The sequence below is a fragment of the Myotis yumanensis genome, unplaced genomic scaffold (assembly GCF_028538775.1).
Source record: "Myotis yumanensis isolate MYYU_CA2020_CCGP unplaced genomic scaffold, mMyoYum1.0.hap1 SCAF_4, whole genome shotgun sequence".
NCBI classification, from domain to species: domain Eukaryota; kingdom Metazoa; phylum Chordata; class Mammalia; order Chiroptera; family Vespertilionidae; genus Myotis; species Myotis yumanensis.
Genome location: NW_027223755.1, coordinates 104,195,332 through 104,221,047, shown reverse-complemented (window position 1 = coordinate 104,221,047; position 25,716 = coordinate 104,195,332). Strand labels below are relative to the sequence as shown.

At 60.3% G+C, this 25,716-nt stretch overlaps 3 protein-coding genes across 4 annotated transcripts; 1 reads left to right on the top strand and 2 right to left on the bottom strand.

Annotated features, from left to right (window-relative positions):
* Nucleotides 1–428: 428 nt before the first annotated feature.
* On the bottom strand, nt 429–3,443 carry POLR3K (RNA polymerase III subunit K). The gene is made up of 3 exons (XM_070413412.1): nt 3,171–3,443; nt 2,479–2,566; nt 429–968 (listed from the first exon to the last, which is right to left on the bottom strand). Exons 1-3 carry the CDS (start codon nt 3,279–3,281, stop codon nt 841–843), a joined length of 327 nt encoding a protein of 108 aa, XP_070269513.1. The 5' UTR covers nt 3,282–3,443; the 3' UTR covers nt 429–840.
* Nucleotides 3,444–3,642: 199 nt separating this feature from the next.
* SNRNP25 (small nuclear ribonucleoprotein U11/U12 subunit 25) lies at nt 3,643–6,152 on the top strand. The gene is made up of 5 exons (XM_070413413.1): nt 3,643–3,793; nt 4,785–4,875; nt 5,090–5,195; nt 5,473–5,547; nt 5,813–6,152. Exons 1-5 carry the CDS (start codon nt 3,752–3,754, stop codon nt 5,868–5,870), a joined length of 372 nt encoding a protein of 123 aa, XP_070269514.1. The 5' UTR covers nt 3,643–3,751; the 3' UTR covers nt 5,871–6,152.
* A 424-nt stretch (nt 6,153–6,576) lies between these two features.
* Nucleotides 6,577–25,220, bottom strand: RHBDF1 (rhomboid 5 homolog 1). Of its 2 annotated transcripts, none has more exons than XM_070413410.1 (17): nt 24,958–25,220; nt 13,557–13,896; nt 11,761–11,974; nt 11,164–11,373; nt 10,957–11,079; nt 10,723–10,880; nt 10,084–10,341; nt 9,875–9,986; nt 9,699–9,773; nt 9,453–9,614; nt 8,775–8,875; nt 8,587–8,650; nt 8,127–8,221; nt 7,847–7,922; nt 7,676–7,776; nt 7,406–7,559; nt 6,577–7,275 (listed from the first exon to the last, which is right to left on the bottom strand). In XM_070413410.1, the coding sequence occupies exons 2-17, from the start codon at nt 13,871–13,873 to the stop codon at nt 6,856–6,858; spliced, it is 2,640 nt and encodes an 879-aa protein (XP_070269511.1). In that variant the 5' UTR covers nt 13,874–13,896; nt 24,958–25,220; the 3' UTR covers nt 6,577–6,855. The 2 variants fall into 2 exon arrangements, with proteins under 2 accessions (XP_070269511.1, XP_070269510.1); XM_070413409.1 differs by lacking the exon at nt 24,958–25,220 and adding an exon at nt 21,998–22,105.
* Nucleotides 25,221–25,716: the final 496 nt, after the last annotated feature.

The window sequence follows — 25,716 nt, the reverse complement described above, 5'->3', positions numbered from 1 at the left end:
TGGCACTATTCTCCATACACAACAAATTTCTTCACAAAAGTTAAAAGTTAAAAAGAGGCAACCAAATTAAATCTCCAAGCGGTTCATTTGTTCACCAAGCAAGGAAATCTACTTACTTACGGTGACTTAATTGTGTTTGATTCCTGCAGCTAAAGACGTGTGTCCCGAGAAAATGAAATTAAGACGATCAGCCTTTAGGTGAAAACAGTTGTCTTCTTCCGGAGTGGAAGAAGAAAACACAAAGTATAAAAGCATAGTACCTAATATATTTAGTGTAATGATAAGAAGAATAGAAATAAAAAATTTAAATCCACATTATTAGAAATTTTGTAACCAGTTTAGTCCTAAGTATAGTAGTTAAGTTTGGAATCATGAATTGTGGTTTGACATCTACTTCTTAAGTCATTTAAAACACTGAGAAGGCAATATTAAATTTTTCATTTTAATTAAATATTCAGAATAAATTTTGATTAAATAAGTTTCCACTTAACAGTTAAATATTTAGGAACTAATGTTCTAAATTAGTAAGTTTTACTTTATTAGTTATGCAAACAATATAAATATTTAAGAGTGTTGGTGATGGTAAAAGAATGTCAATTGCCCAATAAATGTGAACGATGAACGAACAGAACCTTAAACAGAGTATAATTAGTTGTGGATAATCTTCCCCACACGCAAAATCTCCCTGGACATTAATGAGTTCATTCACCGACGGGCAGATGGGCTACCCATTTCCGCCACACCAGCAAAGGCCCTCAGGACACAAGTGCTCGCTCCCAGCTGGAAACCCACTCTGAGGAATAAGGTAAACAGACACCACGCAGCTGGGCCAGCCTGGCCCTAGTCCCTCCAGCGGTGTCCACACTGCGCATTGCAGCACTTGTAGAAGGTGGTCATGGGCTCGTCTGCAGAGCGGGTCTGAAGCTGCATGAAATAGGCACGCGGATGCTCACATTTGGGGCACGGCTCTAGAAACGAGAAAAACAAACAAGGGACCCACATTAAAAAAATGTTTGTGACCAACATACCTGTTAGACGTAGGTGTTAAGGCGAAAGGCCGCAAAGACCTTCCTCGCTTATCTGGTGTCCCTTGTACCCTGATATAAGGTACAAACAGTGGTCTCGCCTCATTCCCAATATGCTCTCACACTGAGGGAATCCAGGAGTTTGAAAACACCCCTCCTCCCCTCCCTGGGTCCCACTTTTCCTCTCAAATCTGGTTGAAGGCTGGTTGGAAACAAAACACAAAAGGTGACTTTTGGCTGTTGTGTGAATGACAGGGTCCACGCCTGCAGGTTCCGCCTCCTCCATTCCAGGTGCACACCCATCACCTGGGCAGCAGACAAGCCCTCTCATCCCCCCAGAGAAAACCCCATGGATGACCAATCCACTTCCTCTTGTGTTTAGGGATCCATTTTGGCAGTTAGTATCTCAGCTGTTCTTACCGAGACCTCACCTCGCAGTCCACACCTATTCAGAGTGCGCCGAGGCACATATTTGCCTTCAGAGTGATCTCAGTTTGATAAACCAACCCCGCTCTTGATGAAAACACCTCCAAACACTCTCACACCACCATTTTGAACAACTGATACATAATTCATTCTTTTTTTAAAGATATTTTTATTGGTTTCAGAGAGGAAGGGAGAGGGAGAGAGAGAGAGAGATAGAAACATCAATGATGAGAGAGAATCATTGATTGGCTGCCTCCTGCAAACCCCCCACTGGGGATTGAGCCCACAACCCGGGCATGTGCCCTTGACCGAATTGAACCCAGGACCCTTCAGTCCACAGGCTGACACTCTACCCACTGAGCCAAACCAGCTAGGGCCATAGTCCATTCTTTAAGACAAATTCTACCATTGCTAAATTTTTAACATAGCAGATTTGGATGTTCATCTATAGGGGAAAGAGAGTACTAATCATGACTTAGCTCTTCCTCCTATCAATACTGGCTGTGTGTAGGGCTCTCTGTCCTTCTTTGGTCAGAAATAAACCAATACTTGAAATAAACATTCATTTTACTGAGACTGTAGTTTAATGCTCTCTGGAATTAACTTTTAAAACTCTGCATTAGAACAAAAAGAGGATTCTTTATCCCCTTAGACTGATGTCTATTGCTCCTGTCATTGTTGCTATCATAGCTACCACATGTTCAGTGCCCATGACGTGCCAAACACTGCATAATTCGCTTTGTGCTCTTACAATTTATGAGTATAAATTAGCCCCAGAGAGGTCAAGGGGCCCAAGGCCGTCAAACAGGAAGAAGTCACCCCGAGTCTCTAACTCAGGTCTGTGTGGCTCCAAGGCCTGTGCCAGTATTATCTGTGCAACAAGTAAGTTATTTAAAAAAAAAAAAAACACGCACTTTCTAGTTTTAGAAGCCCCCCTCACATAAGCGGTCACAGGTTCTGACATGCAGCAGCAGCCAGCAGCTCGGGCTCACCCACAGCTCAGCAGTGCACAAGCCTCCCCTCTCACCTGCCGTGGAGTCCACGTTCTCCCAGGCGGCCGCCCCACCCAGCACGTCATCCACTTCTTTCAGCTTCGGATACTTCCGATTCGTCACCTGCAGACAACGGCAAGTCTTCAAACGCTGCACGTCGGTGAACATACAGATCTGGGCCATCACACCCAGCCCCCACCCCTGCCCGCGAGGGCCTCCCTCCCCAGCCGCCCCTCCTGCCACAGCCTGGAGAGCTGCTGAATGAAAGCCATGTTCTCGCTGCCGGGAAGCAGCACTGCCTTGGAATGTGAAGACCTGTTGGCATGCAGGCCCCGGCAATGGGGCCGCGGGACGGGAGGTCCGCCAAGAGGCTGGGGTGCTGCTGGGGCCAAGCAGCACCTCAGGACGCGGACTCAGAGAAGCGAGGCTCGGTGCCAACTCCCTCTGCGCGGGGACTGCCTGCCGAGGGTGCTGGACGCGGGACGGGCTCATCCGACTCGGGCGGTAGCAGGGCCGCTCTGGCCGCCGCTGTGACCACAGCGAAGGGGGCACCTGCGAGCACGGAGCCCCGGGGGAAGGGTACTGGGGAGGGGCCGATTATAGGGCCGGATTCTAGAGGGACTCCAAGGCAGAGACGACGGGACGCGGGTGACAGACGGGCGGGTGGAGGCGGACCCGGGACGGCGGGCGGGAGACGCGCAGGCCCCCGCCGGGCTCCGGGACCCACCTTGCGGGTGATGTTGTGCACGTAGGGGCAGGTGTTGCAGGCGAAACGGTGGCAGCGCTGTCCCTCCTCCACGATGAGCCCATTCCCGCAGCCGGGGCAGAAGAGCAGCATGACTGCCGGGCCCGCAGGCTCCCGCAGGTCCCACAGCCCTCGCGGTTGCTCCGGCGCCGACACTAGGCCCGCCTCCAGCTCTCATTGGCTCGTGCCGCCACCCTGCCCTCAGCCCACCAATAGGCACGCCGGCTTCGCGCTCCCAGCGAGCTCTGCGGAAGGCCTCGTACTTATTGGCTCTCGCGGCAGCCCCGCCCCCCACACGCCCACTGCGGAAGTGAGTGCTGTGCTTCCGGTTGTGCGCGCCCAGCCTGGCTCCCGCGGACCAGTGGTGCGGCCCGGGGCGCGTGGGGCAGCGAGCCGCCCTGGAGGAGGCGCAGGCGGAGGCGCAGGCGGAGGCGGAGGCGGAGGCGGAGGCGGAGGCGGAGGCGGCGGCGGCGGCACGGCCCGAGGCGCGTGAGGACGATGAGGACGAAGAGGAGGCGCTGCCGCACTCCGAGGCGGTGGACGTGTTCCAGGAGGGTCTCGCCATGGTGGTGCAGGACCCGCTGCTCTGCGACCTGCCCATCCAGGTGCGCGCGTCCCCTGCCGGGCTGTGCGAAGGGCGTGGACAGGTCCCGGGGCTGGTGGGGCTGCGACCCAGAGGCCTCGTAAGGCACCTCTGGGTGTAAACGGGGTCCTAACCTGGGCCGGGCCTAGGGTAGGGCGAGCGAGGCTCTCGCCCTGGGCGCGAGATTTAAAAGGCTCCAGACCCCTCCAGCAGCCAGGATACATGCCTTTTTTTTTTTTTCTTTCGGGGACACATGACATTTTAATACAGTATGTTTATAACTCAAGTTGGTGTAAAAAAGCCTGTGGCAAGCAAAATAATAAAGACTATGTCAGTATTACTGATTTTTCCCATCTCTCAAACTTCAATGTTATTTTGTCCATCATGGAGTTTAACTTCTGTTTTCTTAAAAATTGTATTACAGCGTTTGTTATTGCACGCCTGCCAAAACCTTGTCCCGGGGCCCTGGTCTGGGTCCTGATGGGTGATCGGGGCTCGGAATGAATGACAAGCACGGTGCTCCTCCTACCCAGCCCCGGGTGAGAGGATCCCGGGCTGTTCGTTCTTGCCTGTGTCTATGTTCCTTTCTTCCAAGCTTCCGTCCACTTTGGACTTTAAATAGGAAATGTGGATGAAACATGAGCTCAAGGTGCTAAGAAATTGGGAAGCCCTAATACAGTGGTTCTCAACCTTCCTAATGCCTCGACCCTTTAATACAGTTCCTCATGTTGTGGTGACCCCCAATTTCATTGTTACGAATTGAACATAAAGCATAATGATTAATCACAAAAACAATATGTAATTATATATGTGTTTTCCGATGGTCTTAGGCGACCCCTGAAGGGGTCGCGACCCACAGGTTGAGAACCGCTGCCCTAATATGTAAGCAAGACTCCCCGTTCTTGTCCTTCCTAAAGTATGGCACCACGTTCTGGACACTCACAGCGTATTCCTTGTTGCTGTTTGGGGTGTTACGGAGCCAGGCGCTCACCTCCACCCTGCGTCTTTTCTAGGTTACTTTGGAAGAGGTCAATTCCCAAATAGCCCTGGAATATGGCCAAGCAATGACAGTCCGCGTGTGCAAGATGGATGGAGAAGTCATGCGTAAGTGCTGCCCTCCTCCCGGCCAGGCAGGCTGAGCCTCCACAGGGGCTGGTCATCGGGACACCGAGCGGCCATCCACAAGCCCATCCGCCTGGACCTGAGCCTCAATCAGAAACAAGGCTGGACAGGGCGTCTGGGTTCCTCTCCCACCACCTGAGGCTGTGGCTGTGGCTGTGGCTGTGGGATCTTCCCTCACGGGTGCCCCTTGTTGCAGCTGTGGTTGTGGTGCAGAACGCCACGGTCCTGGACCTGAAGAAGGCCATCCAGCGATACGTGCAGCTCCGGCAGGAGCGCGAAGGGGGCATCCAGCACATCAGCTGGTAGGTGAAGCCGCGGCTCCTTGCAGCCCTCCCTGGGGGTGGTGTGGGGCTCCGCAGGAGCAGCGCTGGACTTGTGCTTCTTAATCACCTGGTCTCTGCTACAAGTACTGACTGGAGCGAAGAGCTAGCTCCTGTTGCAATCCTTCAGACAGGGCTGGTGCTCTGTGCCGAGGGGCTGGGGCTACGCACCGAGAGCCCTTCTCACACAGCTTCTACTAGTACATCCCAGCCACTCAGCTCCCCCTGCTCACGGATTCCCTGAATCCCTCTCGTGCAGGTCCTACGTGTGGAGGACGTACCATCTAACCTCTGCGGGAGAGAAGCTCACAGACGACAGGAAGAAGCTCCGGGAGTAAGTTCAGGCCACTTCCTTGAGCTGCAGGGCGTGGCAGGTCAGGGCCCCACCGAGCCAGGAAGAGGGAGGAAGAGTGTGCGTGGAGGGGAAGGCTGTCTGCTGGCCCGGTGGGGCCTGTGGGAGGGTGGCACTGCCCCGCCTTGCCTTCCTGGACCCCACACTCTTCCCACCTGCTCTTGCTTGGTTTCTCACAAGCCCCAGGTGAGGAGTCAGACAGAGCCCTCTGTAGTTCAGATACTGGACACTTCTCCTTCTCTTCCAGCTATGGTATCCGGAATCGGGATGAGGTGTCCTTCATCAAAAAACTGAGGCAGAAATGACCCTCCAAACAGGGACACTCTGTCCCGGTGGCCAAGCTCCTCCCCAGCGGGAAGACGCCTCGGGCACTGACCCCTCTTCACAGGAGAGTGCTGAGATGGACTCACCCAGCTGGGCACAGCTGGCACTGCCGGTGTGAGCCCCGGGCCTCAGGAGTGGGACTGGGTGAGCCAATGTCAAGACCCAGGTTTGACCCCTTCTGCGCCCAAACACCCTAATTTCACAGCCGATCCCACAGGCTGTGGGCCTGGCCCCCTATACGGAATAAATCTCTTTGCTTTCTAGTTTGAAAAGTCAAAAAGCCACAGTACCGGGACATGAGGGCCTGGTGCAGCCCCATTGTGGGGGAGGCAAGGGGCAGAGAATGGCCGGAGTCTAAGATGCCACACGACCCTGTGACTATGAGCTCTATAGCAAGAAAATAACAGCAGAGCAGCTGGCTTCTGCTCCTGCTTGTGGAGAAACGGGAGCCTGTGTGCGAGAGCACAGCCAGCCCACGGGGTTCATCCACCTCAGGCCCTCCCGGCTCCTGGAAGGGGAGGTAGCCTGGGGCTGAAATTGGAGTTGGGGCCCTTGTAAGTGTGTGTGGGGAAACGTGACCGCTCCTCCATGGGTCTTAAGGAAAGGGAGCAAGGTGGGTCCACCTGGATTACGGACTTCCCTCGGGGAGGAATCTGAGACACTTCCTGTCAGAAAGGAGGCGGCAGCTCTGGTCAAGTTAGTGGCAGCTAAAACGCTCCCAGTCCATTTATTGGCCACATGAGGTGGTCGTCAGGAGACTAGTTAGAAGGTAATCACAGGAACTAGTGTAATAAATGCCCGGAAGTACGAGAGGTTCAACAGCAGTGAACGAGGCACAAGAGGTCTGTGTCCAGGAAACGGGCAGGACGCCCCCAGGGCCTGCTGACAGCCCCGCGGCGTGAGGCTCGGTGGGCAGTGCCTGGCTCCAGCCTGCTGGAGGCCCGTGGCCCCAGTGCCCCCACCAGCTCAGTGGAGCTGGGCGTCCAGCTCATACTTCTCACAGAACTTGTCGGTGAAGGGGATGCAGGTGAGGAACTCGCACCACTCGCAGCGGACGGGGTAGAAGTAGAAGAGGACCACCAGGCCGGCCAGGAGGCCCAGGAAGACCACCTGGAAGACGATGATCTGGCAGCGCTTCCGGTACAGGTCGAACCTGCCGAAGCTGATGTAGGGCAGGAAGGCAAAGGAGAGGAAGAGGCCGCTGATGAAGCCCGAGATGTGGGCAAAGTTGTCGATCCAGGGCAGCAGCCCAAAGGTGAAGAGGAAGAGTACCACCGCCAACAGCTTGAAGAAGGCACGCCAGGGCCGGGCCAGGATCTGCCAGCTCTGGAAGAGCTCCACGAAGAGGCAGGCCAGGATGCCAAACTGCGAGCCGGCCGGGCCCACCTGGGGGCAGTGGGGATGCTGAGCGGGACCCCTGGACCCACAGCCACCCCACCTCTCATGGCCCAGAGCATAGCAGGACAGAGGAGCCGAGTGGAGACGCTCCTAGGCTGGGTCCCTGGGGCGGCCTTACCTCTGCCCGGTATGGCAGGAAAATGGCACTGGCTAGGTTACCAGTGATGCCACTCAGCAGGTAGATGATGGCTATGCGGTGCCAGCCTGCTAGCTTCTCCAGGTCCCGCAGGACAGTCATCTGGAAGCAGACAGACACCAGGCAGTGCAGGATGCTGTGGGGGAGGGGGACACTCAGCCGGGAAGGCCTCCCCTCCACCATCCCCTGGCCAGCCACTCCTGGGGTCCCTGAGGCCACCCAACCCTCCTCGGCCCGTCTGGTGTCACTTGCCCAGCGTGCAAGAAGAGGGACAGCCACAGGCGGTAGAACTGGTCGGGCACCTCGGGGTTGAGGAAGGGCAGGAGCCCGCACACGTCATCCATGCAGTGCACCTGCGCAGAGTGGCCTGTCAGCGCGCTCCGTGGCTGGGGGCGAGGGGACGCACTCACCCTGGAGGCCTACCTGAGAGCAGAGCGTGGCCTCCTCGTGGAAGTAGCCCCTCATGAAGTCACAGTACTCCCGGGAGGTGATCTCACACCTGCAAGGGCAGGCCCGGCTTGGGGACTGGCCGAGGGGCTGGGGCCCGGGGCACAGGCCCAGGCTGCACCGCCCAGTCGCCCATCTCTGTCCGCCCTGGGTAAGCCCAGAGCCTTTCTCACCCCACCCCTGCGTATCTCGCCTCATTTCAGGACTTGGAGAAGCGCAGAGCCCCAGAGCAGTGCTCGGGCCCAGGCACACCCACCTGCCCTTGGTGCCGATGCAGCAGGGCCGGCCCGTGATGGCACAGTCCATGTGGGGGTGGTTGGTGTGGTTCCCGGCGCTGCTTTTGGTGCAGATCTGGATCACAAAGGGGATGAGTTGTGTTGGGGCCTCCTCCAACCCTGTGCCCCAACACCGTGCTTGGGGGTTGGGGCAAAGACGGTCAGGCTCCCACGGGAGAAAGCAGGCCGGGACTGAGCGGCAGCTTTCCCATCTGTCCAATTGAAATAATGGCATCTGACCTCCCAAGTCTCTCCCTGGTTCTGCTCTGATGACCTGCTCAGAGAAGCAGGTGGTGGAGGGGCAGGCCAGGCACAGGCCAGGGGCACTGCATCTGAAAACGGGTGCTCCCATGGTGGGGCCTCTTGGTATCCAAATGAGAGTATGGATTTCTCCCCCACATAATAAGGGTGACCCCCAAAGCCAACAATATCCCGGCTCACCGGCCACTTGGTGATGTCATCTGGCCACTCATGGGGGTCCTCGGAGGAGGGCTCGTCACACACCCTGCATGAGCCCAGTGTGCGGTCAGACCCTGCTCTGTGCCCTCACACCCACCTCCACAAGGGGAGCGGCCACACCCTCTCCCCCCACGTCCCTGGGAGGCAAGAGCGGGGCCAGCAGGACTGACCTGGGGTCCTGGTGACAGACAGAACCAAACTGCCGCTTGTTGCCGGCGAGGTCGGGGGCGCTGGGGTGGGAAGGCCACTTCACCCACACGGCCAGCGTGGACTGTGGGAAGAGTCAGTCCGGTCAGAGCCCACCCGTCCCGCAGCACAGCTTCCAGAAGGCAGGAGGCAAAAGCAAAACCACTGAGATCCCCCCGAGCCCACAACCCAAACTCTACAAATGCACACTCCGGAAATGTGTGTGCACGGGAGTGTCTACTGTCAGCTCAAGAGCATAATTCCTATTTGCGTAAAACTAAAAACAACCAGAGTCCAAAACCAGGGACTGGCATACACTTCGGTACCTCCTCATAAAATGATGTAATAAAAACTTGAATGAATCTTTTTGTAATTGTTTAGTGGAAAAAATAAGGCAATACCGCTTAGGGAAACTTAGGACATGCCCCAAAACAAGCCACACAGAAAGCACACCCAAATCAAAGACCTCACAGTGGTTGTCTACGGGATGAGGAGGAGGAATTGGGGATAAAAAGTGATGAATGTGACGTGAGGGACCTGGCACAGAGGGTGGTGCCATGTGCCAAGACCTAGGATAAGGGACACCCAGCTCCATCTGAAGTCACAGCATAACCCCATCCCAGGGGCGCAGACAAGGGCTGGCCGCGGGCCGGGGCACGCACCGAGCACTCCTCCTCCGAGGTCTGCACGCAGCCCGACCGGTCATTGCGCACGCAGCAGGCCGAGTGCTTCTCCCGCTCCCGCGCCTTGCTGATGAAACTATGCACCTGCGGGTCCTGGCGCATGCAGGGCGAGAACTTGGCGCCCAGGTGAATGAGAGCCTCCTGCGGGGGGCGGGATGCGCAGCTGAGGCCCAGCCCCCGCCCGCGCGGGGTCCTCGCCCGTCGCCCTGCCGGCCCCACCCTCACCGAGCTGGGCCCGATCCAGAAGTTCTCCTGCTGCACATACTTGACATTCTCATAGACCCCTCGGTTCCGCAGCACCTGGGAAGTTGGGGCGAGAGGTCAAAGGCCGCCCCCTCCGGCCCTTTCCTCCCAGAGCCCAGACTTCACTGGTCTGGGCCCAGGAAGCGCGCGGGGCTCACCGAGTCCACCGTCTCGTGCTGCGAGAAGCCCACGGGTGCGATGCCGTAGATGCAGACGGCGAGGATGGTGACGAGCGAGTGCACGAAGGTGAGCCAGTAGGTGAAGAAGGGCCTGCGGCAGAAGCATCAGCAGAGGCGGTGGCTCCAACCTGGGGCCCCCACCCCCACCTGGGGCCTTGCCGGCCCTCAGTCCCATCCCCCGGCCCCACCTGTGGTCATCCATGTCCTCGATCTGGCGCTTGACGTAGCTGTCGATGCGCTTGCGGTAGGTGCGGTTGGTGAGCCGGCCCACCATGCCCAGCCCGTACGGCCGCTTCTCTCTGGCGAAGAACCTGCGCACCGGCATCGCGATCCGCTGGCCCCGCCGCTGCCCGGCTGTGCTCACCACCTCCTGGCGCAGCCGCACCTTGGGCTGCGGGGCCGCGGGGCCACCCTCCTTCTGCTTCCGCCAGCCACGCTCCAGGGGCCTGGGAGGAGGGGCACCGTCAGCTCCCACCCCAGGCCGGGTCCTGCCGCAGCTCCGTCTGCTCCCCGGTAGAGGTGAGACACTGCGCGCCCTCCCCCTCGCCAGTGAAGAGCCATCCTGAGCCCCTCCGGGATGGCAGGGAGTGGGGACCAGACCTGTGAGCAGTCCCCTGGCCTCCCCGCTGCCTTCCGACCAGCTGAGGGCTCTGGACGGCGCTCCTGTTCCACGGTGGGCAGCTGAGACTCGAATGGCGCCCAGCCCTGGATCCCCGCCACAGTAGCCAAGGAGACCCCTTCCCTCGGCTCCGCAGGCAGTCCTGCCCTGGGGTCCCAGCTGCTCCTGACCGCCGCACCCCCTCTGCTCCCGCACCGCGGCCACTCACAGCATCAGGTGGCTGCGCTCCAGCTCCGAGCGGTCCAGGGCCCCGCCCGTGAGGTCCGCCTGGTCCGGGGCCTTCTCCCAGTCCTTGAGCGCTGCCTCTGACGGGGACTCGAACACCTCGTCTGGGTATGTGGACAGCTCCTCGTGGAGGACACCTTCCTGAGCAAACACGAGTGGTCAGCCTGAGGCACAGACGGAGGGTGGCGGAGGCCTCGGCGGACAGCCCGTCTCTTACCCGGGCGAAGAAGGAGGTGTCCAGCTCATCGGGGAAGTCCGCCGTGTCCTCCTCCAGGAAGCTGGCGGGGGTGAAGCTTCGGCGCTGCGCCCTGCGCAAGGTGCCGTCCCTCACCGAGCGACCCTGCCGGCGAGGGGGTGAGCCTGTGGCCTGCACCGGGGTCAGCCCCCCCAGCCCCCGCGCACCCATCCCAGCTCCTGCACCCACCTTCACCAGCGCTGCGGCCGCGCGGAAGCTCATCTTGGCCACAGACTCACGCTTGCGCCTCCGCGGAAGCCGGTTGAAGCCCGAGCGGGAGCTGGAGAAGGAGCAGAGGGAGGCGGCACCGGGAGTGACGGGCGTGTGCGGGGTGCTCAGGCCGTCGGCGGTGTCATCCGCCATGCGGAAGGCCCGGCCCCGGGCCAGGGGGTCTATGATCTGGTGGAGGGGAGGAGACGCAGGAGTCGGGGGGCTAGGTCGTCACCCCAGAAGTTCCTTCCCCACCCTGTGGAGGACACAGTGGGCACCTGACAGCTATGGGTACCTCCCCCACCCTACTGCACCCAGAGGAGTCCCTCTCCCCACTTGTAGTGCCTTTCCGCTGCTGTTCACCCTGGGATGCTCTCCCATCCAGAGCTGGCCCCATGGTGCACCCCCAGGTCCCCCTTCCCAGAAGGTATCTTAGGTGTCTCTATGGAACCACCTGACCACCCTCCCAGACCATGAGCTCCAAGGAACCTCCTCTGCTCAGGTTGGCTATGTCCCCAGCCCCAGCCCAGGGGAGCAGAGAGAGAGGCCTTTGGGGGGCCGCAGGGGCGGGCATACCTTTTGCATGCCCAGCTGGCATGGCCCGACATACAGCGGAGGGGGCGTCTCCGTGCTGGTGAGCGACACATTGTCCTGGCTGGGCAGGTCCAGCTCCCGGATGACCTGGGGCTTCAGCTTCCCATAGCGCTGGCTGCAGTGGCGGATGCTCTTGCGCTGCCACTTCTGGGTGCTGTCACTGTCCTTGCTCACTCCGAACCAGTCAGCGGTGCCCCTGCCATGGGAGGGGCTCAACAAGGGGGCGCCAGCCCTCTCCCCTCCCAGCGGGGGCACCAGAGCCCTCCCCCTGGGTAGCATGCTCTACCCCAAGCCTCCAGTCACTCCAGGATCTGGGGTCCAGTGGGCTGGGTTCAGTTAAGAGGATAAGTGGGTTCAACCCTGGCTACCCTCTAAACCAGTGGTCGGCAAACTGCAGCTCGAGAGCTACATGCAGCTCTTTGTCCTCTGGAGTGTGGCTCTTTACAAAATACCGACTTCTGTGCATGGGCCACGAAGTCTCAATCACACTGTACGTGCGGGCGCGCCCGCACGTGGTATTTTGTGGAAGAGCCGCATGTGGCTTGCGAGCCACGGTTTGCCGACCAGGCCCTAGACCAGCTGTGGGCAAACTACGGCCCGCGGGCCGGATCCGGCCCGTTTGAAATGAATAAAACTAAAAAAAAAAGACCGTACCCTTTTATGTAATGATGTTTACTTTGAATTTATATTAGTTCACACAAACACTCCATCCATGCTTTTGTTCCGGCCCTCCGGTCCAGTTTAAGAACCCATTGTGGCCCTCAAGTCAAAAAGTTTGCCCACCCCTGCCCTAGACAATTAGCCAACTCCAAATTCCCACTAGAACCGCAAAGAATAGGCCTGTCCAGGTGAGTATTTTACCCAGGCTCACACCCCAGCCCTAAGAGGGGGCTTTGTGGGGAGACACTGAATCCAGAGATGGTGCTCAGAGCTCAGCCCTTAGCTCAGTGGTTCTCAACCTTCTGGCCCTTTAAATACAGTTCCTCATGTTGTGACCCAACCATAAATTTATTTTCGTTGCTACTTCATAACTGTAATGTTTCTACTGTTATGAATCGTAATGTAAATATCTGATATGCACGATGATCTTAGGCGACCCCTGTGAAAGGGTCGTTCGACCGCCAAAGGGGTCGCGACCCACAGGTTGAGAACCGCTGCCTTCGCTCATCCAGAGAGAGCTTAGCCCTGGGCAGCAGTTTGACCTTTGACACCACAGAACTCAAGAAATGGGTAATGCAAGCCCAGGCAGGCTGCCCACAGCCCTTGGACATGCAAGCAAAACACTGCCAACACCTGCTGTCAGGAGCCCCAGGGAATGCAAACCATGCTGGCAGCTCCCAAGCGGTCCCAAGCCATGCACACGCCAGCCAGCTGATGCTGACACACTCACACCCTGCAGGTACCTGAGCAGGGACCGCGAGAGAGACCGGCGCTGTGGGAGGGCCCTGCGGGCAGCAGGGGAACCCAAGAGGGGCAGAGTGTGGACACGCCCAAAGCGCACCTGTCGGCTGTTCAAGGACCAGAGCATTGAGGTGGGGGAGACAGAGAAGGAGAGAGCAAATGCTGGGGGGAGCAGAGAAGGGTGGTAGGTGAGAGGAGTCGGTCCCCAGAGCAGGAGGAGGGAGGGTGACATGGGGAACAAGACCCAGGAGAAAGCTGAGACAGGAGAGGCCCTGCCCCATTCCCAGCCTCGGCACCTAAAGAGGATCCTGTGTGCCTGCCTCTGTCCCCCCGGCCCCAGCCCTCACCCCTGGAGCAGCCAGGGCAAGGCGCAGTACCTGCGGATGGTCTGTGTGATCGATGTCTGGCGATGCAGCACCGGCCGGCGGGGCTCATGGTAAGGGGAAGGGACGTAAGCGGTCTCAGCCGGCATGCTCACACTCCGCAAGAAAGCCTGGCGTCTCAGGGGCTGGGTGACGGGGTCATGGTGAGGGGGCTGGGCAGGAGGGACCCACAGCCCATGCTGGCCAGGGCCTGCCTGCGGGAAGCTGGGGTCCTCCGCCGCTGGGGGCACCACAGCTGGAATGTCCAGCTTCAGCCAGGGGGGCTTCTTGCGCTGCAGGCTGCTCGTGCTGTCCCTGCGGGCCTCGCTCATGGTTCCGGTGCAGCAAGGCGGGCCTGGGGGTGGCAGAGAAGGGTGGGAGGTGAGAGGTGTCTGAAGGTTCCTTGGGCCCAGACCCAGGAGAAAGGAGAAGCAGTGATAACCCCAACAGGGTGGTCACGATCCGGCTGCTGACGTCCTGTGTGCTCAGCACTGCCGTATGCAGTCAGTCCCCACCTCGTTCATCCTGACAGACATTGCTGTGCACATACCAGGTCCTCAGACAACATAAATTCATGTGACAAATACTGGAGCACCTACTATGAACCACTCCTAAGTGCTTGGGACACATTAGTGGAGAAAAGAAGAAACCAAAAACAGACAAAATCCCCGCCTTCCTGGAGCTTACAGTCCAGATAAACAACCTATATATATAAAAACCCAAGTGATCGGCCTACAGCCTACTGGTAGCTATGACACACACTGACCACCAGGGGGCAGACAACGCAGGAGCTGCCGAGCTACAGTGACTTGGCAACTGCAGTTCTCAGGTTATGCAGCCGGAACCAGAGAGGAGGGAGCCGGATTCCGGGTGTGTCACCCAAGAACCGCCCCCTTGCAATCCAGGACCCCTCAGGGGATGTCGGAGAGCTGGTTTCGGCCTGATCCCTGCAGGCCAGGCTGAGAGACCCCACCAGTACACAAATCCGTGCACCAGGCTTCTAGTGAATCTATAAGTAGGTATTTTGTTTAAGGGTGCGAAGTGTGACAGGGACAAAATCAGCACATTACAGTTGCCAAGCGCAGTGATGCCTCCTTGTGAGGTGACATCTGAGCAAAGGCTTGAAGGAGGTGATCAAGTTAGCAAGGCTTGGAGGGGGGCAGAGACAGAAGGAGAGGGTTGTTCCTGGCACAGGGAACCGCCAGAACAGAGATCTGAGTGAGCGTGAGGGCACTGCCAAGCTGAGGAGCTCACCCATCCATACACAGGGCAAATCTGAGACCACACCCTCTAACCACCATGCCATCGGCTCCAGAGAGAAAGGCTCACAGGTGGGGTCTGCAAAGGCTCCAGGTCACAGAGGAGTGGCCACGTGGCTTCCCAGAGTCTGAGAGCTGTTACCACAACAGGAACCTCCTGAAAACCACCTGGGCGCAGGCGCTGTCATGACCACCAGGGGGTGCCATGCGCCCATAAATACCAGCAAAGAAAGCTCAGCCCTGGGAGGGCTGCTTGTCCAGCATCAAACCTAAGTATGAGACCCACCCCCAAACCTATCGCTTAGGCGCAGGGTGAGGCCCAGGACCCCGAGCAGAGAGGCCAGGGTTGGATGTGGGCCGCCTCTGCCCGGCCATGTAACCGAGAGGCAAAGGTCATGGGACCATGGCCCACCTGGCACCCTATTTCCCCCCTTTACAAAATGACACTTTCAGCACAGATCTGAACCCTCCTCCCCAAAGGACCACACGGGACCTGAAAACAGGGTATCCAAGACTGAGAGGGCTCCCTGAGCACAATGGGGGACATGGACACCAGGGGAGAGGCCGAGCAATACTCAGGGCAGAGACCCCAAAATTCCTCAAAGAGCTTCAGACCCCGACAGGTCTGTAACCCACCCACCAACACCCCTAGAAACAGCTTCCACATCCGAGCCTCCCTCCCCACTGCTTGGAGTAAATATAGAGAAAGCCCCGCCCACACCTTAGAAATAAGGAAACTGAGGCCTAAAGAGGCTTGATTTGCCCAAAGGCACATATTCAGGGTAGCATCACTGGGGACAGGCCTGGGATGCTGCTCACATCCCCTACTGGACTTACACAGACAGAGAAGGGCCAGGACTGTGCTCAGAGCAACTCTGGCTGAGAGCGACCAGGAAAGTGCTCGCTTGCACTGCACAGGGAGGCAGGATGCTGAGCAGAGCTCCTCCTGCCCCACAGACCAGGGACAGGCCCAGGACAGTTCTCACAGCTGCCACTAGTACTACACAGACCAAAAACAGCCTGGACACTGCTCACAGCTCCTCCTGGCCCTATATCCACTGGGGCCGGGCCAGGATGTGGCTGGCAGCTCCCATTGGCTTTAAACCAAACAGGGCTGAGCCCAGAATAACTATTCACAGTTCCTACTGCCTCTACACTGACCAGGGCCAGGGCCAGGACTCAGCTCACAGATCCCATTACCCCTATAGTGACACTACTCACCACTCATACTCCGACTGGCCCTACACCAGTTAGGGACAGTCCCCGGGCACCGCTCACAGCTCCCACTCACGCTACACCAGCCAGGAACCGGCTTGGTGGGAAGGAGTCCTTCAAGGTGGCTTCTCCTGGCTCTTACCCCTCCCATATGGTCCAGCCTCTTCTCCGAGCTGACTATGCACCTAGGGGCCTTTCCGTTCATGTAGCCCCTCAGAGCCAAGCCCCTGTCCTCTGCCCTCACCCGTCTGGTTCAGAGCAAGGGCTGAAGCATGTGTTTGCACATCACTGGGAATCCCTTCTGGGCACCCTGCCTAGCTGATCCCCACAATGTGGGGTCAGACGGATGGGTCCTTGCAGGTGGGGGGCGGGGTGAGTCCAACATGAAGGCGTCCTGGGAACGGGTCTCTGGGAACTGAACCAGGAGATCAGCGCTCGCCCAACTCACACCACAAACCCAGCCCAGACCTGTTGTCCCCTGACATGGTCAGCACCCACCAGCCAGCCCACCCTTCACAGACCATGTGGATTTTAAGACACCCCCCCCCCCCCCCCCCCCCCGTTAGTAAGGAAGTGACTGGGAAGGGCAGCTCTGGCTCCCAGGCACTGGCGGTGGGATTTCAGGCCAATACCACACAGACGGTGATCAGATAGGCCTTATCTGATAGGGGCTTCCAGAACCTGCAGGGCGGCGACAGCATCGTCATGTGCCCTCGGAGCCAGGTCAGGCCACGCCTGCCACACAGGCATCCAGGTGATGTGACCCCAGAAACTATACTGGACCCTGTGAGGCCTTGTGGGGAGGGACCAAACAGGATGGGGGCCCCCTGAGCATTTCAGATGGGGCAGCTGTGCTGCCTTCAGTCTGTCCCTGCCACCACACCACCATGTGCCTCGGGTAGCCTGTGTTCTCTCCTGGAAAACGGGCCAATACCTCTGTGGAGCCATTGTGAGGTCCAGAGAGGATGGTGCCAAGAGTGGCACCTGGGACACTGCTGGGAACCTACAGGCTGGGTGCTGGGAGCTGGCCTCTCCGAGCCTCCCCGCAGGCCTGGCACTCCTGGGTGATCAGCTGGACAAGGAATCTTTGCCAGCTTGGTGATTGGCTCACCCCACCGCACACATCCGTGACTTTCCATGGCTCCCACTGCCCCATGGCCTCTCCTGTCACCTGGCTCCCTCCCATCCTAGGGCCCTGCCTTGCACATGCCTCCAAGCCTCCAACACGTTCCAGGCCCACAGCTGGTCAGGCTGCCCTACCGGACCGCTCGGGAGTCCATCGCCTGTGTGCTGTCCCCTCACTGCCAGGCCACTGCCCGGGAGCACTGGGCACTCTGGAGCACAAGCTAGCAGGGCCGATCCCCATGGTCAGGGTGACGGGAGCTTCATGAAGATGGCCTTCCATTGGGTCTGGGAGGAGGAGGGGACCGCATGCCCAGGTCGGGGCAAAACAGCACAAGCAAAGAGGTGGGAAGAGGGTGGGGAGCGAGCACAGGGCGCGGCACAGGCCCACGGTCCGTCCAGGAACACAAGAGCCACTCATGATGGAGGCACCGGCTCCCTGCCGGTACACCCAGACCTCCGGGTGTCCCTCGCCTCCCTCAAGTCCCTCCTGTGTGGGGGGCAGAGGCAGGAGAAGCTCTGCAACCCACGCAGCTCCAGGACGCCCAGCCTACCCCACCCTTGTGTGCCCAGTTCCCATCTGGGCCTCAAGCGGGTGGGATTCACAGGGGGGCTCCACGCTAGGACCCAAGGGTGTGGGGGAGGGGCAGGCCCAGGCGGACAAAGAGTCTGGACGGGGAGGGCACAGTGCCCGCCCAGAGGAGACAGTGGCTCAGTGTCCAGCCTCCCCCAGGCGCACAGTGGGCTCTTGTTCCCAGACGGCCCCTCGTGGTGGAAATCCCAACAGCATCTCCGCTGCGCTGACCCCTCGGTGCAGGGAGAAACCACAGTCCAGGGGCGGCCAGCCTGCCTGGGTCACACAGCATCTGAGTCACTCTGGCAACATCCGTGGCCGCCCACCCGGCCCAGCCCAGCAGGAGACACCCAAAGGGGCATCTGGAAGTAAAGCAAGGATTGCTGACAAAGCAAGTGCCAATGGCGGGGACCCAACCCAGCAGGGGTGGGGACACAAAACCACACTGCACCTCAGGGCGCTGCACCCTAGGCACTTCGAACAGCCCAGGACGAGGGTGGGGCAAGAGATGAGGCTGAGGGACGAGGGCCCCACAGAGTCACAGGACCTCGGGGGCTGCTTTAAGCAGCAGCGAGAGGGGTGGGAGCTGCTGCAGCCATCAGGGCAGAGGGCGGGTGGGGCGCAGGGGTGGGTCCCACCGACCAAGGTTCCTGCTGTGGGGCTGACTAGGGATCCCCCAGGCTGGCACTGTGCAAGGCAGGCGCAGGAGGGGCCAGGGAGCAGGAGCCAGTGCAGGAGGCAGGGCCCACAGCGCTTGAGCACAGAGGACCTGCTCGAGGAGCAGGAAGGCTGGCCATGCCCGCCGGCTCTGGCTCCGGGGGAGCAACCTGAGCAAGGGGAGAGCCCAGGGATCAGAGGGCCCAGAGCCTGGCCACGAGCAGGAGCCATTGGGGGGACCGGGGACGGAACCCTTCAGAGATGCCGCTTGGGAAGGTTGTGGCCAAGAGGCAGGAGGAGACTGGGAAAGGTTCTGGACTGCGCAGGCCTGGCCGGCGGCCACGGCGGATGTGAAGCTGGCTCCTTAGGTGTGAGCAGCAGCCACCACTGCACTCGGGCCTTCCCCGCACGCTCGCAGGACGATGCTGGCAGAGGTTGCTAAAGGCCAAGTGGATGGCCCGGCCCCGGGACCAGACCTGCCAAGCCTGGGCTCCCTGTCCTGCCCGGCCCGGCCCAGGGAACCGCCCACCACTGAGGTCAGCTGGAGCAATGGCCCCACCCCGGGACACTTGCCCCAACGTGTCCCCAGATCACCTGAGCACAGTCCCAGGAGAAGCGGAGAAGCCAGCTCCTCCAACGGCCCCACGGGAGCCCTGATCTCTGACCCCGTCTTCTGTTTGACCCTGACCCAGCTCTCCCCGGGGAGCGGGGATCACAGCTGTCAGGCAGCCTGGAGTCCAGTCCTTCTCCACCACGTGCTACTGGGCGGCAAAGTGGGGGTCGCCTGTCTGAGCTTCCCCTATTGGGAAGGATATGGGCCAGGCCCAATCCTCCCCCACCCTCCCAGTTACCCCTCTACCTTTCTTGGAAGAAATGAGGTTCAGGGGGGAGCGGGTAGGCCTGAGACCTGGCCAATAGCCTGCATGGTGCCCTCTTCCCGTCAGAAGGAGGACACGTCAAACCCTGCCTGCCCATGTCACCCGCCAGAGGGGCATGCAGAGGGCCAACAACGGAACAAGAGTCTTCCTGCTGTAGGGGACCCTGCAAGGGCAGAGACCTGACCTGGGAGGTGGTAAGAGGGAGGAAAGGGAGCTCTAGCCCCGGGTGGGAGGTCCTGTCCGAGGCCCAGCAGGCACCTATGGCCCAGGGGTTACCAACACCAGAATCAAGTCTCTAACCCCGCTGGGTCTGACGGAAGCAGATATAACCCGGGACTGGGGAGCACCGAGGCTCAGAGAGGTCAAAGGTCCCACCCGTGCATGCCGCGTCAGCAAGGGGGTAGGGGCAGGGACACAGCTATAGCAAATTCCGGGCGTGACAATCTGGGGTCTAACTGGATCTCAGGAGTTGGGTGACATCAGCCCCTCAAACTGCAGGGAAGAGGTCCAGATCCCAGCAACACGTCTGGTCACCAGGCAGAGCCCCCAGCAGGGCCCCTGACTGAGCACACAGTACTCCCTGGTGCCCAGACACCGTCAGGGCTCAGCAACACCCTCCCAGCACACACGGCTGCTGGATAGTGCTGGAGAGGGGTACCCGAGTCCCCGAAGTCTGTTATCAGAGCAGAAATGGCTCCAGTCAGCACTATCCTGACACACCTGCTTCAAACCAAAGATCCTTGACCGACCTACTGAATTATCATGGGCCTTGGGAGGGGTCACCTGTGTCCATCTTACAGATGAGGAAACTGAGGCTCCGAGAGGCCAGTCACTGCCCAGTGCTGATGCCCAGGGCTCCTGCAGCCTCCAAGGGAGTTTAAAGCCGTGGGCCCTGCCGGCCCAGGAGCTGTGTGCCTGCCTCACTGGCCCTGGCCACACCCCCAGGTAAGGGGCCGACCTCAGGGTTCCTCAGGGTGTGCAGGGCTATCAGGCCCCCTGGGCCCTCACTCCACCTTCTGAAACCCAGAGCATCTTAGTTCAGGGAGGAGGAAGTCGCCCGCAAACACACCCAACCCAGAAAGCAGGCAGAAGCCGAGGAATCCGATCCTTGGACGGAAAGTTGATCCTGTTACAGGCACCAGAGTGGGGAAAGGGGAGCTGGCATGGAGGAGCCCCTCACATCCAGGGAGAGCAGCAACGGGGTGGCAGGAGGGGGTACCCTGAGCAGCAGTTGGAGCTGAGAAGACCCTAAGAGGGCCCCAAAAGGCAGGGGGCCCTGGGTGATTCCTTCTGAACCAAGGGTGCCCCTGGAATGCCTGCTCCCCAGGACAGAAGCTTGTCTGGCCAGCACACTAAGGCCGGGCGAGGAGTGTGGGTCCTGTGCTGCTGGCCTTGGTCAGCCCGTCTGAGCAGTGGGCGGCCCATCAGCCCCTGGAGCTGCTTAAAGGCACTGGGAAGGGGCCTGGAGCCTGACACCTCCAATCTGGGGCCACTTGACTCCTGTAACCCCCTATCGGCCCCTGTCCGGTTCTCCGGGAAAAGGACCCAGATTGCCCAGAACAATTCCTGGTGGCAGGGGGCTCAGCCTCAGGAACCTCTTGGGCCCCAGCCAGCTGCTGGGTTCCCTGGCTTCCTCTCAATCTCTGGGTGGGGGTAGGGGGCAGAGGCTAGTTCCATGGGGGTGGAAGGAACCCAGCATATAGCTGAGCCAAACCTGAAAAGCCAGTTTCATCCTGAATCTTCTCTGCCAGGAAGTCCCAAGATGGGGGGGGGGGGGGGGGGGGGGCCTTTCCTAGCACAGAGCTAGAGGGCCTCCTGACCCAGGCCCCGCCCACCCAGACAGACACACATACACAGCCCCAAGCTGTGCACACATAAGGAACTCTGGTCAAGAGCATCTGGGCCTTGGGCAGGCATGGCTGGGGCCCCCTGCCCATTCCCCACAGACATGTCCCCAGCAGGTCCGACAGCCAGCCCCAGCCCCTGCCCTTAGGAGCTGGGGTCCCTCCATCTCCCCAACTCCCCAGCCAAGAGAAGGCCTGCTTCAAGGCACCGTGCAGTGGCCTCCGGCTCAGCCCTGGCTACTCCTCTTGGCCGCGGAGCACCGGGTAGGGGTGTCTTTGGGAGCAGCTGCCATAGCCCTGCAGCTTCAGTGTTTACTGATGGGAGAGACAGGGGACAGTCTCCACCTTCCCTGGCTCCACAGCTCCTGTGATTCCCGTCCCCAGGGAGCACAGCTGGGGCGGGGATGATCCCCAGAAGTTCCACCCTGTGCGCTGGAGTTTCAGCTTGGGAGACACCACCCACCGCGGGTGGCCGGGAGAGAGAACGTAAGGGGGGAGGGTACAGCTCAGAGGAGCCTGGAGACCAGCCGGACTCGGAGCCCTCCCGCTCCCGGGACCCTCAGCTGTTGGGCGGGGGCTGGAGCCGCGCTGTCCGGCCTGGTCAGCCCGCTGGGACGTGCTAATCCGGCCACGGGCTATTTTTGCGTGCGCCGGGCTTGGAATCCGGGGCTGGGCCGCCTCCGCCGGCGGCTCGGGGAACTCCGGGAAGGAAAGTTCGGGCGCCTCGGGTGGGCACCGGCCCGAACCCCGGACCCGGGCACGATCTGCAACCCGAAACCGACCGGGCTGCGGCCGCTTCGAGCGGCTCCGGCCTCAGCGTGCCGAGCACCGGCCCCGCGCGCAGCGGATGCAGCCCCGGAACCCGCCCGGCCCGGGCGCCCGGCGCCTCCCCGGCGCGCTCACTCACCGCCGCCGCCGGCACCCGGGGTCCTGGGGGTCCTGAGAGCCTCGGGGAGGGGCTGCCACCGCCGGCCGGGAGGGCTCCCGCGCCGAGTCCCCGCCCGCGCGCCCGCCCGCCCGTCCGGCCGGCCCGCCCGCCGGGAATGCCAGGGAGCGAGGGGCGTGCGCGCCGGGGGCGGGCCGGCCGGAGGGGGCGGCCTCACTGACTCAGGGCTCAGGAATGCGCACGGCCCGCCCGGCCCGGGCCGAGTCACCTCCTCCGGGAAGGCGACTGAGCTCTGCTCTCCGCGGTGTTGGGCTGCGGGTGCACCTGTGGCCGGGGGTCGTGAGCGCCGCAGCTATGGAGACAGGACCTGGCAGCCCAGCTAGACGGAGCCTGATGGTCAACCACAGACCTCGGCTTCTCAGCCTCTCCCTCACTCCAGAGTGGCTGCTGACCCTACCCTGCCTAGACTTGAGCTCGAGAAGGAGGGGGGCAGGGGGGGGGGGGGGGAGTGTCCCTGGATGTCCTATAAACCAACCAGGAACCGCCCCCAAAGCACACACTGACAATCACTTACCTACACTCCCCCAGTCCCACGTGAGCGCTCACACTGACTGCACACATTCACTCACACACCCCGCTCATGTATTCGTGCACTTACAGTCATGCTCGCATATTCATTCATTCACACACACCTGTTTACACACTCATACACACACCTACTCCTACACACAATATACACTGTCATGCCCACTCTGGCATTTACACGTGTGCACAAGACACCTTAGACGATTTCATTCACGTGTTTACACACCCATGCACACCCACACTCACTGCAGGCAGGAGCAGAGCAGCACCCCTTCCCCAGGCCGCAGTGCTCCCCACCCGGAAAACCTGCTCTCCCAACAGGCTCTCCCGGCCGGCCTGCGCCTGCACAGAAAACCCTCGGAGCAGAGGCAGCGACACAGTGTCGGGCCTCCACTCTGTGCTCTTCCCTTTCAGAGCTCACCAACCGCCCTGTGCTCATCCCCACACTCCCTGAGTTGGCCACAAAATGGCCCGTGGGCTCCCAGGCTAAGTCTGCCGGTGGGAATTTCCCAGCATTCCTCTCTCCTGACATTGAAGGAACCTGTGCCTCCTAGTCACCCGAAGACCAGGGAATGGGGAGGGGTGCCAATGGCAGGGTGTAAGCAGGAGCTGTGAGTGGTGGAGGGGTGCAGACTCCCCTGGATGGTTGGTACAATGGTCTCCCTCTTTTCCTCAGAGAAAACAAAACTGGGGCCACCAGATGTCAGAATACCTTGGGCACATCAGGCCCAGCCCCTCAAGCCTCAGAGGCCCCACAGATGTGTCCTCGGGCCCCTTGCTGGTCTGGGGCCAGGGGGCACGCTCCCTCTCTGTGCACGACGTCTGCCTGCACACAGCAAGCTGGGCCGTGGCTACACAGAAAATAAAGTTGACGATGGGAGGTAGCAGCCAACTTACGGGTTGGCCCGCAGCCTGGGCAAGGGACAGAACCCTCTGATTGTACCCTCGCCCATACCATGGGACAGAGCGGTGGCTGCACCTTCCGGGTCCTCTATAAACACGGGCATGTCGGCATGATTCTCAGCTACAGGGCCACAGTGAGAGCGCCGGAGGGGCTGGAGGGGACGCCTTCACAAGTGGAGGGAGGCGACGACGGGTGCATTGGGGACACAAGGCAAGAAGGAGGCTGCCCAGTGCTGATGCCCATGGCTCCTGCGGCCACACATGTCAGCCCTCCCTTGCCAGGCTCTCAGCCAGACAGGACGGTCTCTCCATGCCCAGCATTCTTGACCCCTGCCAGGGATAAACAGGCCCTGCCCACCAGACTGGGCTGGCAGAGTATGCAGTAGTGCCCTCCTGGAGTCCAGGGCCTGGGCTCAGCTCCAAAGCATGTCATGGCTGGGCACCCAGTCCTGGCAGGTCCCTTCCCGCAGTGGTGCCACCCAGGCCCGCTTCATGACCCAGACATTCACCCACAGCTGCCGGGAGCACCAGCTCTCACTGGCTTACAGCGGAGAACCCCCTGAGGAGTACCCTCTACGCTCCCTCCCCAGAGAAGGTGACAGGTAAATGGCCTCCCCACATTCGGGTGACCTCTGACGGGCCCCCTCCCTCCCCAAGCTCCAGTGGATCCACAGCAGCCTCTGTGGCAAACCCTTGCTCCTCACAGGTATTGCTCCCAAGGCAGGCCCCAGTATATTCTGGAAGGCAAACTCAGGAATCCCAGGTTCTCTGCCCACCCCGGCCTCCTGAGCAGGGACCCTGGCATCCGGATAGTGTGAGCAGAGAAGGATCAACACACGTGTGCTCAGGCCTGGACCTAGTCCACACGGACACACGTATGCACACGCATCTGCTCTGCCTCACTCCGCCCCACTGCCTATGCCCTGGTGGAGAAGCCCCCGAGAGGAAACCTGCTCCCAGGGCTTCCAGTCCCTTTCCACCCAGCCCTGGAGAATGGAAATCAGCTGCAACTGCCTAGCGTGTGGGTGGGTGACTGGATGGTTGAGTGTCTGCGCCCCCCCACCCCCGTCTCCATGGGTGTGTATTTGACTCTGGGACCTGAGGGGTTGGGAGCCCTGACCAGGAGGAGGGGTCCCTGCCAGCCACTCTGGAATCCCCAGCTCAGCAGGCCAGTCCCTGGGCTGGGAGGTGGGGGGCTGCGGGGGCCTGGAGGATCGTGGGACCAACCCCTGGCTATTTGGGGAGGTGGCCGAAATGGGCCAGGCCAGCCAGGGGCCTGAAGTCAGTAGCTATTTCTGAGGCAGCTGCCCCTCCCTGTGTCTCAGGGGATGGCGAGGGGTCCAGTGAGTACCTGGGCCCAGGGCCCAGCTGCACTGGCAGCACAGCCCAGGAAGGGAGGCTGCCGCCCACACACACCTCCTTCAGCCGCCCTCCCTGCCCAATGGGCTCTGACACCCCCACCCTCCAAGGGGACAGCGGCCCTGCATCCCTACCTTAGAGAGGACACAGCCGGTGCTGGGGCTGGCGCTCTGGCCTCTGTGCTGATAGAGCGGCTTATCCTTTCTCTCAAGGCTCTGGTGGCTGGTGGGCCCTCCACAGGCCATGAGCTGGCCCAGCAGGGCACAGAGCGGCTCACCCAGCACTGGTCCCTTTGAGAATATTGAGGACGTCCTCACCTCCAACTTCCACTGACATCCTCCCACATGCCTCTCCCAGCCCCGAGCAGGGCACACTGGGGACAGAGCAGGCCCCAGGTCCCTCCTCTGCCCAGCACCGCCTTCTCTCCCTCCCAGCCCGCCTGTCCTGCAGGCCACAGCGGGAATGCTTAACCCACCACTTCCAGCCTGCGGTGGGGCCTCAGACCGCAAACCAGGAAGCAGGGGGCGGGAGGAGGAGCCCCCCTTGCAGAGGTTGCGCAAGCCCCTGCCAAAACATCTGGAGAAGTGGGTTGCTGGCACTGGCCCTGCCTCTTCCTCCTCCTGGGAGCCAGGGCTGCTCTCTAAGCCTCTCTTTCCTCATCCTCAAGTAGGGATCAAACACCCCCTGGGACTGTGCGGACTCCCAGGGTTTCTGCAACGACCATGCACCACTTGTGAAATAAGAATAAAAATGAATGCCCTCGCCAGGGGGATGAAGCCCAACTGAGGTCTTAGATTCCCTCCCAAAGTGAGGAAGAGGGAGCGGGGAAGGGGGGAAGGGAGGAAGGAAGGGGTCTGGGCACACAAGGCTGGAAGGGGGCGTCATTGTTTAGA

Excerpts from the sequence above, each read along its gene's own strand:
- POLR3K (XM_070413412.1), bottom strand. The coding sequence starts at position 3,281 with ATGCTGCTCTTCTGCCCCGGCTGCGGGAATGGGCTCATCGTGGAGGAG. Across the intron at positions 2,567-3,170 it reads TGCACAACATCACCCGCAAG|GTGACGAATCGGAAGTATCC; the intron begins GTGGGTCCCGGA and ends CGTTGTCTGCAG. Across the intron at positions 969-2,478 it reads GAACGTGGACTCCACGGCAG|AGCCGTGCCCCAAATGTGAG; the intron begins GTGAGAGGGGAG and ends TCTCGTTTCTAG.
- SNRNP25 (XM_070413413.1), top strand. The coding sequence starts at position 3,752 with ATGGTGGTGCAGGACCCGCTGCTCTGCGACCTGCCCATCCAG. Across the intron at positions 3,794-4,784 it reads TCTGCGACCTGCCCATCCAG|GTTACTTTGGAAGAGGTCAA; the intron begins GTGCGCGCGTCC and ends CGTCTTTTCTAG. Across the intron at positions 4,876-5,089 it reads GATGGATGGAGAAGTCATGC|CTGTGGTTGTGGTGCAGAAC; the intron begins GTAAGTGCTGCC and ends CCCTTGTTGCAG.
- RHBDF1 (XM_070413410.1), bottom strand. The coding sequence starts at position 13,873 with ATGAGCGAGGCCCGCAGGGACAGCACGAGCAGCCTGCAGCGCAAGAAG. Across the intron at positions 10,342-10,722 it reads GAGCGCAGCCACCTGATGCT|GCCCCTGGAGCGTGGCTGGC; the intron begins GTGAGTGGCCGC and ends CCCTCCTCCCAG. Across the intron at positions 9,987-10,083 it reads GAGGACATGGATGACCACAG|GCCCTTCTTCACCTACTGGC; the intron begins GTGGGGCCGGGG and ends CTTCTGCCGCAG.